The following is a 12,913-nucleotide window of genomic DNA, read 5'->3' on the forward strand; positions in this document are numbered from 1 at the left end:
TTTTTGTTTTTTGATTATTTTTTTTTGTTTTTACAAGAAAATGGCATTTTGTAACATTCAAGTAAAAGGGGATTTTCAGCTGTATCAGATGATGTGTTTTAGAACTTTAAAACTTTTTGTCCGTTATCCTTAACTTCAAAATCATAGCAAACTAAACCTCCCATCCAGCTCAAGGTTATGATCTAGCGATATAACATGGAGGCGTTTTATTAGTTGTCACATGCCACGTAAACCAAGGTATGCAATGGCATTGAAACGCAGTACACCTGGGATTTACCTCTGGAACAGCATCACGGTGAACGCATCTATTAACGCTCAAGCTGTTTTATGATTGTTTACGTGACGACGAGGGCAACAGGTATTTTTCTGCACTAGTTCCTGTATCTACTTCGCTACCCGGGTGGGTTCTTCTCGAGCAAGTCTGCCATACATTTTCCCAAATTGAAACAGCTTTAATGACTGCACCTGTTGACATTTTGTCTCTCACCATCTGCCGAGCGTTTGCTGGAGGGCCCGCTGCACCGCTCTATAGACAGCAGATTAATTAAATAGCAAGACCAGAGAAAAGACCAATCAGAGAGGAAATGCCGACACCTTCCTGCACCTGTCACCTCAGCTGTTACGTTGTAGGTGAAATCAAAGAAAGCTTCAAGACTTGTTGGGTCAAAAAGTCAAGAGTCTGACTGGAATTAAGCAACAATTTCTTTGTAATATCCACTGAGATGTTAAAAATTTGGAGTCAGTGTAGCAAGTACAGGCGTCTTTTGAATATTAAACTGTCCTTTGGCTATTTTGTATCCCTGATGTTATTCACTATGAACTACCAAAGCCGTGTTTATTAAGCTATTCATTTGAAACGGATGAAAATTCCCTTCAAACACTGTGCCCCTTTACCTTAATGTTATTGTATCATTTTTTTCGTCTAAGTATAAAGTATGAAAGCAAAGTAACGTGGCTGTTTCCTCTCAAATACTGTGGGCGCTCACTGTAAGATGTCAAAGTGATATTTAAAGTCAGTGTCAGGGGCAAAAAGGGAAGGGAAACTCTTAACAACAAAGTGAACCAGCACTTTTCTTTCTCTCTCTCTGTTTCTCTCTCTGTGGTGTTTTTGGTATTAGAAGACTCAAGATGAAGCTGGATTATCTACTGTACATAAAGAGTCCTAAAGGGAAGGGTGTCGCCTTCATCTCTCCACTTCAGAATATGCTGTGAGCCACCGACTATCTGTGGAGCTACTTGACCTTTGACCCTCAGTAGGATCTGCCAGGGGAGACGGCGCCATGGCGGGCAGCTTCCTGCCAGCGAGACCCATGTGTCGTGGAACGCGTCGTGGTGCTGTAGTGATCTTTGATGGGGTCTTCCGGAGTGGGGCAGGGGTGGTGAGGTGTTTCGCAGCAATGCCCGATGTGGCGGATCCCTTGCCTGAGCCCTGTTTACCACTGCGAGTGACGTTGGCAGCTATAGAGGCCGTTAATGTCTCTAGCAGCTGGGAGGCTGAGCCGAAGCGGACATGCTCCTCCGTCTCGGCCGCCTCGGAGAACAAGGACAGAGCTCCGCTGCGTTTGCCGCAGGAGTCGCAGCACAGTTTGTTGTAGCCCGGAATGGAGCAGTATCGCGCTAGGACCTCCATTTGGCAGAAGATGGATTTGTCCCCGTTGCATGGCTCATCTGAAAGGTGAAGAGCATACGTTGTGAGCTCAGTGCACGCCAAAGCGCTGACAAGTGGAAAGTGGTGAGAGGTGGCCTGTGACAGAGATCAAAAACGTTGAGTGGAAGTGGATGGACTACAGAACTGAGGCACTGCTTTTAATCCCAGGCTGACGGCTAAGTGTTAATGCTGTAAAACAAACTGATGTTCATTCTGCCGAAGTCAAGAGCATTGACCCAGCTTTATGCTACTGAACATATGAATTCTAACCGGGTTTTCAGTCAGCCCCAGTTTGGGCCTCTCGTGTGCGCTTTAGCTTTACATTCCAGTGACAATGGTAAGAATTTGTTTCTCTAAAAGATGAATGCCCGGCGATACTTGGAAAACCCAGAGGGTTGCTTGACAAGATTTACTGCTGTTCTGCAGCTATTTCCACAATCCTCAAAGACTCATTTAACCTTCTGGATTGAAAAGAATGTGTCCGCTGCATAACATAAAAGAATTTTAACCTATTTCATAAGTCCTCTGTTCTTAATCCAAACAAAGACGGTAGCTGTTGGCTAAAAATCTTTTCTTTTTCTTTAAATCTTTTTGACTCAAATGTGATGCTAATACATGAGTGGCACAGACTGGAATCAGTTTTGAGTATGTAGCTTGATCACGCTGGGAAAGTGTAAAACTTAGATCTGTCAGTATTCATGCTGAAAAGTCATTGATTCTTTTTATTGTGCTGTTGATGGACACTACTGTATCAATGCAACACACAAAGGCGCTATAGTGTCAAAGCCTGCAGACCAAACTGCAGACAGCTTGAAGATGATCTTGGAAAACAAAAACAAAGAAAAAGTCCTTTAAGAAAATCAATTAGGTTAGAAATACTTTACTTGTGCCTCAAGGGGCCATTTGAGACAAACTCATGTGCGAACCTAAAAACACACAAACACATTCACTTTCATACATTTTGGTTTCTCTTTGATGAGTTTAATTGTCAGTGGCACGGCCTGATCCAACAGGACACTGATGCACACTTTTCCCACTAGTACAAAACGGTAAGGTACCTTTATTTCTTCTACACTAACTGCAGAGACAGCTTACTATGACAATTATTATATTGTACATTCTAAAAAATTAGTAAGTAATAATTAGTAAGTCAGCGGTTTCTCAGCATTCAATAACACAGGTATGTCCGCCCTCTTTAAACTTCTTCCTGAGTTTCAGCCTTTTGTCTGTTCTGTCCTCGTCTTAGTTGTTTCAAAGTCCTGCTTCTCTTTGAAATCACTTTAATCATTACTCTCTGCACCTTAATGACATATTGATTGAGAAACTCTTTAGAACCCTTTTCAGAGATATTGTACTGCAGCTGCATGTACTGTGCATCAATATGAAATATGCTGAATGTGCTTTTATGCACTCCCCTGCTTGATAGAAAATGTGTATTTTTTTTTAGCCCCTTCATCGTAGTTTAACACTGTATGTTGGCTGCAAATATCAACTTGGCATTTATGTTTTATTGACAGAGTTCAAAACAGCAATCGGTATTTAAGAATTACATACTCGAACACACACTGTTAATTGAAGAGGCTTCTAAAAAGATGGATGCTAGGAAAGGTTGTATAAGAATGATGTAGGCTGTCAGAGCAAGACTTTCTAACTTAGATTAAACCACAGCAGCAGCCGTGTCCACAAGTGGCAATTACAGGGCGATGGCACATTTTATTTCCCTTTCATTGCTCAATCATGCAATGAAAGGGAGACTGAGTGGAACAGGAACACAGCCACCAAACGACAACCATGTCTCCGAGTGAGGTGGGATGTGTTTACTCCGTGTTGTGTGTCCATCTCTGATGTGCTGAAGTAGCACAAAAAGAGAGGAGTCATAAAGTGTCAGTTACACAGGAATATGTACCTCAGGTTTGCTAACGTTAGCTAACTTCAGCCTCTATAAGCTACTGGTGTATCGAACTAAAGCTCACGAGTTCAACTTCTCATTTGTAAGAGGAGGATTTTGTTATTTCTTCTTTCAGAAGTTACAGAGTCTTGCTTTAGGGGAGACTTTGCGTGTTTCAGTCCATTAACTACAAATCCACCATACTACACTTCTGAATATTCTACAAACTCTGCACTTGTGTTTACAATTTCTAATATATTTTTCTTGCTTCCATGCAGCCGTTGCTTTCCGTTCATTTCTGGGGCCCATGAAAACAATAGGCAGACTCTTGTGGCCTGCTTGAGCTGCGTAATTCATCACAGGGACTGTCTATATTGTTTTTGTCAAACTTTTACTACTGTATTGCTGTGAGGCCAGTGCAGACTCCTAACTCAACCTGGACATGAACTACATTTACCACCCAAGAAAAACAGAACTTTAAAACAAATGAATGCAGACTTTGAAATTCACTGTGATGAATTATTGATCATAATGCCCTGTGGAAATGAACTGAAACCAGTGGCTGCCAGCAAGGTCGGATGATTTGTAGTTAAAAAGTTGAAACCTGTAAAAATGGCTCCTTTTGGTTATTGCTGAAAATTGTGACAAGTAATATAGTTCGTATTTTGTCTAGAGGACTTGCAGAATAAATGACATGCCTGATTATTACTGGCTTTTATTCTGAAGGAGGCAAAATGTGTTGAAATGTTAAATTACCGTAAAAAGAAACTGCGGCCGAATACTATGTTGAACTATGAGTGTTTGGCTAGAATTGGCATTCACTTTCCCTTCAGTTCTCAATAAACGACATGCCTACCATGGCAGGGTCCAGGTCTGCACGGTCTCACAGTCTCAGGCTTTTCTCCGTTACACTGATCTCCGATCCGGCAAGTGACCAAGCGCCTCTCCATCCCCTCTCCACAGGTCACAGAGCACTGCAGAAGGGAGCAAACGGCAATTCACTCAGATACAGCAAAACAGGACAGTTTTGGGCGGGCAGGGCTGAAACGAGTGCAGGTAGGTCAAACAGGAAACGGGAAATGTCAGTGTGGAGACTTCTTTCTATCCCGGTTTAGATGGGATTGCTCTGAAAGTTCACAGTACGATCTGCGGGGAATAAAGTCAGACCTCAGAACATCTGGTCTGCTGGATAACTGGAAGCTTACCTTGCTGTTGGTTACAGTGGTAACACTTTGTTTTTAACTTGGCAGTGGATTTACTCTACGCGGCAGGTTTACAGTGTCTGGATGGATTTTTCTGAACTTGGCGGAGGAGTTTGTGGAAGAGGAGGCATCCAACCTTTTTAATGACGTTTCAAAACCAACAACCACGCCCACCTCACACTGGCCAGGTGTGCGGAGGTGAGTAAGTCGACAACGACTCCTTCTCCCTTTTTTTTATTTTTCACACAACGTTTTCTGTTACTTTTTTGCACACAAATTAGTGCGAGAACATTTAGGAGAGATAGTTTAGTCGTGCCGCTCGTGCGCCTCTCTACGACGGCAGGCTTTTCAAGCGCGATAGCATGTGTGAACACTTATGCCTTCAGACGTGATAAGACAGCCCTTTACACAACCTGGTGTGTTAGAAGCACGCCCCGGCCTAATTAAGAAATAGAAAAAGATTACATAAAACCTCGAATCAAGTAAGTGTGCTGTGTAAACCCTCAAACAACAATCAGTGGATGGATGCATTTGAAGTAGCAAACAAACCATTAATCTTTGGCGGATCTCTCTCTTGATGGGATCCTATCCGGCTGTTTTTAGACTTGTTTTAGAGCTCTTGCTGACGTGAATGTAAATGTCAGGGAGACAATTAGTCTGAAATCTGTTTACTCCCGAATGAAACAAGGCTGAGAGCTGAAGCCCAAATATTCTCATTGAAAACTTTAAATAAACTGGTTGTATAACAGCAATTCAAGCTTAAGTATTTTAACAAAGATCTTAAAAGGTAAAATGTTGAATAAACTCTCAGTTTCTGTCACTCATCCTCCTTTATCCATAAAGATAAATGAATAAAGCTAAAACCCTAGAAGAAATTTAAAAAAAAGATCATTTTATGATTCATGTATTATTAAGAATAAAACTCATGTTATTATACTACGGCTATCACAGAGTGCTCAAATATGCATATACATATGCATATAAAGAGCTATATTCGAATAAGGAGGAAGACCGTGCTATCAAAATCAGAACCCATCTCACGCAAAAACAGCTGACACGAAGAACTGCATCTTATTAGCTCTTATCTGGACTCCACCAATCAGCTGGACGCCTGATTTATATGATTTTCCCATGGCTTAAAGGTCTCATTTTGTGAAATGGAGGAACTGAAACTGGCAGATGAGATGACTGCTCTAAATTATATATCACAGATGCCTCATGTTTCACTTTTGTGCATGGTCTTGCCCAGTTGAGAAATCACAGTTGCATTTTAATATTCTCACTAACATAAATGTCTGTCAAGTCTCTATCTATGAGGTAACAAATGGTGATTGAGCCTGTGGCCCAAAGTATTGAAAGTATTGCAGTACTTATTTATTTCCAGGATTAGGAACTGGGTGTGTGTGGAAACATTTCTGCAGAAAAAAATGCTGTATTGAGTTACTGATAATACAAATCGAACATTTCACACTGCTGCAGCTTCACGTTAAAAGCATTTAACTGGCAAAACAGGAGTTGAGTTTTATCATGACGAAAATCATTTATCAAAAATGTGTCTGCAAAACAAGACAATGGTCATTTATGGTATTTTTTTGACAGTGAATCAGTTTGATATATTGCAGGGGGTAATTGAGCAAGAAGGAGCAGCCACAGTGAGATGTGAAATGAAGAGCTGCCGGCAACAGGCTGAGGTAACCAGCTCCTCTCGCAGACTAGTGCCGTTGGCAGACTAGTGCCGTGTTCAACATACAATCAAATCAGGGTTGCTCACAGAATGATGGAAAAAAGCCCAATTATTGGCTGACATCTATGAAAACGACAATAACCGTTTTGCTGCCCCCGGAATTCTGTGACCTGTATTATTAAACCGCATTTGCTGTTACCACCAGTAACTACAGGTGTCGCCAAGTCAACCAGGACTGAAATTTTCTAGATTGCTGCTTTATCAACTCAAATCTATGGGAAAATGCTGGTAGCAAAAAAGCTGACATCAGTTAATTGGAAACTAGATGACATTAAAGATAAAATCAGATGGATCTGTGGCTAACACACCCAGATCAAAGAAGAACAGAATTTTACATCTAGCAATGTGATCAGCTGCACAAAATGTATAGCCCTTTGATCAAAGAGATGCTTGAAAATTTCAAATAGATCGTGTGGATACTGAACCTCTGACCAGGCTCCGGTCCTCCACTGAGCGGGACATGGGACTCTGTTACAGGGCCTCCGGCTCTCTGGCTTCTCGCCGCTGCAGTATTTGCTGTGGACAGAGCGGTTGGTACCGTCGTGGAGCAGCTGCACGCAGCGAACGGTCCGGATCTGAAAGCCCAGGCTGCTGCAGGTTTTGGTACAATACTCCCACTCCTCTGAGATCCATCTGGACAAATATGCATGAGGAGATTACCGAGGATATACAGGAGGTATAGTTGATCACAAAAAGGCACACATATAAGACAAATATTATAATATTCAGATCATATTCAGATCATATATCGTATAAAAACCCCATTACAAGAAAAAGTCCTACATTCATCAAGTAAAACGAACACAGTAAAACGAACTTAAAGTATCAAATGTTTAAGAACTCATTCTGCATTAAGTAAAATACGGTGGATTCAGAAAGTATTCAGACTTCTTCACTTTTTGCAGACATTTTAAACGTATAAAATTGCCATTTTTGCCATTATATTTAACCTCAATAACCCATGAAACAAAATGAAAACGTGTTTTTAGGAATTTTTGCAAATTTATTGAAAATCAAAAACTGAAATCTCTCATTTACAAAAGTATTCAGACCCTCATTTCACTACTTTGTTGAAACCGCTTTGGCAGCGATGAGAGCTTTAAGTCTCGACAAGCCTGCACACCTGGATTTAGGCAGTTTATCCCATTTTTCTTGGTAGATCCTCTCAAGCTCCATCAAATTGGATTTTAAGTGTCTGTGAACTGCCATCTTCAGGTCTCTCCACAGATGCTTTATGGGGTTTAAGTCTGAGCTTTTGCTGGGCCACTCAGTCAGAGACTTGTCCCGAAGCCACTCCAGCTTTTTCTTGGCTGTATGCTTCAGGTCATTGTCTTGCTGACAGGTTTTCTTCAAGGACCTCTCTGTATTTGGCTGCATTCTTTCTGTCCCTGCTGCTGAGAACAGCCCCCACAGCATGATGCTGTCACCCCCATGCTTCTTCACAGGGATGGTATTAGCCAGGTGATGAGCAGTGACTGGTGTTTGGACCAGACCAGAGCTCAGACCAGAGAGAGTTTTTCCTCATGCTCTCAGAGTCCTTTAAATGCCGTTTGGCAAACGGCTGTCATATGCCTTTTGCTCAGAGAGGCTTCCATCTAGCTACTCTACCATAAAGGCCTGATTGATGGAGTGCTGCTGAGATGGTCGCCCTTGCGGCAGGTTCACCCATTTATCAGGAGGAATTCTGAAGCTCTGTTTGAGTGACCGTTGCGTTCTTGGTCACCCCTCTGACCAAATCCCTTCTTGCCCGGTTACTCAGTTTGGCTGGAGGACCAACTCTAGGTCCTGTTGGATTGTGAACTTTTTCCATTTCCCTAATTATTGAGGCCACTGTGCTGCTGGGAACACTTTAGAAAAGCTTTAGAAAAGGTTTTATACCCCTTGCCCTGGTCTATGCAGTTTTATCGCAGAGGTCTACAGAGAGTGCTGGAATGCATGGCTTGGTTTTTGTCCTGACATGCAGTGGCAATTGTGGGACCTCATATACACAGGCGTGTGCCTCTCTGAACTACACTAGGGCCCAAAACTCTGAGAGCACATTGAAAATCTCTAATATTTTCACGGTAACCTGGAAATAATCTGAATATCTGAGGATTTAGAAACATTTAAAAATACAAGAAGTTATGTCAGGTAAAATGAAGAGTATATATTTAATTCATTCATTCATTAAATTTAGAGCATTGACCTACTTAACTCTGTAGAAAAGGTCAAATTTCCTTGAGTTGTATCCCATCCAATGAAACGTGCGTTCAGATGACACTCAGGTGGATTTGATCCAATCATTACAGGCTTGTTCAAGTAACTCAACCTGCAGCCAGTGTTCACCAGCAGATCATTGCTTACTAAGAAGCATTGTGATAGTGGGCAAAATGGCCTCAGAACTGCGCGAAAGTGTCAGAGGTCAAATTGTTCCTCTAAGCAAGGAGGTGCTTTCTCAGTGTCAAAGCATGGCTAGACTAAAGGTTTCTAAGGAGGCAGTGCGTGGAACTCTAAAACGCTTTGCAGAAGCTGGATCAGTTGTATCCAAAGCATGATCAGGCAGACCAAAAGTGACTACACTATCAGCAGATCAATACACCAAGCTTAGTTCCCTGAGAGATATGAGAGCAATTTCAGCACAGATACAGAATTTGCTGAAAGAAAAAGAATGCAGGACTCCAATCAGCAAAAGTACTGGAGAAAAAGTTTTCTTGCAGTGGTCTAACAGGACAAGTAGCAGTTTCTAACCCACTTCCCAGGAGGGGAAACAAGGCCAAACTCTTGGTTGGGCCTAAGAAATACCAGCATTTCACAGTGGATGACTGGAAAAAAAGTCCAATTTACTGATGAATCCAAGTTTGAGATTTATGGCAGTTACAGACGGGTGTATGTAAGGAGACGAACAGGCAAGAGAATGATACCACAGCGTATCAAACTGACAGTGAAACAAAATGGAGGGAATATTCAAGTCTGGGGGTGTTTTGCCTAAGCCGGTGTTGGACACCTGCACCGAACTGACTACACCGTGACCAAGGAGAAGCACCACTCCATTCTTCAGCAACATGCAATACCCTCTGGTTTGCATCTTTGTGGAGAAAGCTGCTGGGATAACATGGGTCATCAGGTTGTGCACACAAACCTGTGCTGTAACTGTTGAGGGGGAGCTGGTTTAAACTACTTTATTATAGCTACTTTAGTCAAGAGGTTTCCCTCATCGGCCCCCTCTAGAGGGTCACAATGTAAAGCTGAGGGGTCATGAGATGATTAATGGGGTAGGAAAGGAAACAAAACAAAATTCTTCCACACAAATCTGTTTTTTTTTTTATTTTTATTTTTTTACTTGTCTCTAATCTTTAGTTTTTTGTGAATTATTGAATAATTTTATCTCTTTAGGCTCCAAACTGTCTTAATGAAACAATCTTAAAAGTGTGGAGGTGGAATCAGTCTTTGGTGGACATATTTAAGACAAAAGGTTTGGGAAGCACCAGTTTAATATTTAACAATGTGTTGCACTGCAAATTCATCAGCTAGAGTAGTAGCTACAGTTCTTAAATAAATGAGTAAAAAGCACATGAATTCCCTCTGAAGTGTAGTGGAAGAGAAGTAAAAAGCATGATACAATTGAAATACTCAAGCAAATTAAAGTATCTCAAAACTATATTTAAGTACAGTACTTGTGTAAATGTACTTGGTTACTTTCCACCACTGAAAAAGAATCAGTGAAAGTCCAAGATAAAAAAGAGGCAAGGGACACTCCATTAATGTTTTGGCTAGACTTAGAGATTTATGAACTTTTAATAATTTTATGCACATTTTCATATTTAATTCTCCATTTCCATAACTGAACTGCTATATAAGGCATTTATACATTTATTAAACTCATATGCCCATAACATATATAAGTATATTGTATAAGTTTCTTGCACAATTTGTGACCAACACCCTAATTCGGCTCAAACTAAATGTGAATATTTTCACCTTTAGAAACGTTTTCATTCTATTGCTCTACTTTCATGGTGAATACTCTACTCTTATCTTTTTCAGGCATACTGTCCCAAATTTCCTCGACATTTCTTATCTCCTCTGCCAACTGTTCTTAAGTTTGGCTGAAATCTCAGTCTTCTTCCTGAATTAATTGAAGGAGAGAGAAGTGAAGTCATGAAACCCGGTAGGGCATCTAGCAATGATAAAAAAAAAAAAAAAAAAAAATCAGCTCAGCTTTGAGGGAATTAGTTTTTCTTTTCAAAGGTCTCACACTGACCAACTCAGACACCAAACTATACAGAGTCAAAGAAAAAGTAGAAAAAGACAAAACATTAGAACGCACTCAGAGAGCACATAACATTCAGGGCTGCATAATCATCTATAACGCTCATTTTATTTCAATAACAGAAAATAGTTAGGGATCACCGAAGTTCTTGCATATTATCCTGAGGTGGAAATGAATGTCTGTAACAAATTTCCTTGAAAATCCATCCCATAGTTGTCAAGACATTTCACTCAAAACCAATAAAACGGTGGCACCACAGGAAAAGCCAGTCATTGTATGCAAACCATAGGCGTTTCTCAATATGGAGCACGGCAAGTTCAAACCTGGCAAGTTCAACTCTGGAGTCCAAACTCCCGAGGACAGTTGGAGTATTTGCATTTGTGTCAGGAGTGTTCCTGCTGACAACAGCAACCCAGCTCGGCTCTGGTAATTACGCTTCAACACAACTGCGCCTGACTTACTGTGACAAAATAATCTCAACTAAACAGACTGACTTTTCAGGGGGGAAAAAAAAAAAAATTGACAATGAGTGTAGTAAAAGATACATCTCTAATGTATGTTAAAAAAAAAAAAAAAAACAACACAGAAATTTTATACAGACCTACCTCTGTTCATATTCGTTTATATACTGTGGGGTCCAAAAGTCTGAGACAATTTTCCCATTCACTTGAATGTATATTTATTTTTATTTAAATGTGGTGATATCTGTACATACAAGAACCCCAAAGTCTTCAGAGGCAGCGCTGTTGAAATACTGTCCAATAAAAACTATTTATCATGTTTCCAACTTTGTCTTCAGACACATTGTCAGCAACAAATATTATTTTTCAACTCCGAGACCAAATCTTATCTTCCAAGAGGAATTATAACGTATGCTAAAACAATACGGACAACAGAGCCCATGGTAAATTACCAAAGGGCTTGCCAAGATGATACTGTTCTCCTGGGACGACGGCAGACATTGACCAGCCGGTTAACTTGGGAGCTGGACTGCGAGCTGCTGAGACGAGCGGCCGGTCTCACCTGGCAGGCGAGTCAAAGCAAATGTTCAAATAGACGTTATTTGGATGAACTGATCACATATTCAAAATCTAAATGGTTTCTCTCTCACGTGAGAACATAACAAAAATGAATGAAGCAACATAATATCAGTCCTAGGACAAAATTTATTACAGCTTTGAGCCTGGCTCAAAATCTCTGCCCTCACCGCTGGTTGGTACAGCATGCTACCCCAGCTACCCCATGTCCACACAGTCAGCTCCCAAAGTGTCCTTGATAAAACGGCCGGAGCAAGAATCATTTGATCTGTGCTTGGTTAGATGCGGACTTTGAATTGGAACAGTGCTTGGGCCATGACTGATGACGTTTCACAGAAGTACAGAGAACAGCAAGGACTGAGAAATGTCAGTGAATGTCCGTACAAACGTTTGTGCTAATCCCTCAAGCAGATCTCGAGATATTTAACTGGATAAGTGAAAAGTCTGAATTGCTGGTGGTGCTCGACGGAAAAGTGAGGGGATCACCAAAGTCTGTTGGATTCAGGTGCTAGGGACCATGAATGTCTGTACAACATTTCACGGCAATCCTGAACTATAACCTAGAGCCACGCTGTTAGCATTGCTACAAGGCAAGAGAGGATCAAATGGAGGTCTGCTGTGAGCTACAGTCAAATCTCCACCCCAAAGAGAAGGCAATCAGAACTTTAGAAAGACATCCACACAGCTTCCTAAACAGCAGAGAGTGAGTGTTTCATCTAGTTTCAGATGTCAGTAGCTTTAGATCTCTTGCCTCTCTCGTTTCTTTGGTTCAAAGCTGAACAGAACAGCCGGCAGGTAAACATTAGCTTACTGTGTGAGGTCTTCAGTGTGTTGCGTCATCTCCGAGTACTGAAGTTGGCCAGTAAGTTTAAAGAGCTGCCTCGTGCAGCTTTGAGATTTGGACGGATGGTTTTGAATACAGTTTTTTAAGGTCATCTGCCGCTAAAATTAACTCTAATCTTGGTGTTTTACAGCCTCCACCACTAATCAGCATACATGCGTCCTTCTCCTCTTTCAAACTATTTATTTCACCTGCAGGCCTTTTCTTTCATGACCCCGCATTCAAACTCCATCACCGTCATTAATCTCCGCCGAATTTTCCTTTACTTTCATATCATTTCTACTGTTATGAGTGTTGCAGCTAC

General features: G+C 41.2%; 1 protein-coding gene across 1 annotated transcript in view; it reads right to left on the bottom strand.

The window, feature by feature from the left end:
* Positions 1–12,913, bottom strand: part of adamts3 (ADAM metallopeptidase with thrombospondin type 1 motif, 3) — a 138,514-nt gene continuing 125,601 nt past the window's right edge. The window contains exons 21-23 of the mRNA XM_040155627.1: positions 6,908–7,115; positions 4,393–4,510; positions 1–1,668 (exon numbers count right to left, since the gene is read on the bottom strand). Of these exons, the coding sequence (XP_040011561.1) occupies positions 1,184–1,668; positions 4,393–4,510; positions 6,908–7,115 (811 nt within the window). The 3' untranslated portion in view covers positions 1–1,183. The remainder of the gene's footprint in view (positions 1,669–4,392; positions 4,511–6,907; positions 7,116–12,913) is intronic.

This window comes from Xiphias gladius, chromosome 19, assembly GCF_016859285.1.
Source record: "Xiphias gladius isolate SHS-SW01 ecotype Sanya breed wild chromosome 19, ASM1685928v1, whole genome shotgun sequence".
Classification (NCBI taxonomy): Eukaryota; Metazoa; Chordata; class Actinopteri; order Istiophoriformes; family Xiphiidae; genus Xiphias; species Xiphias gladius.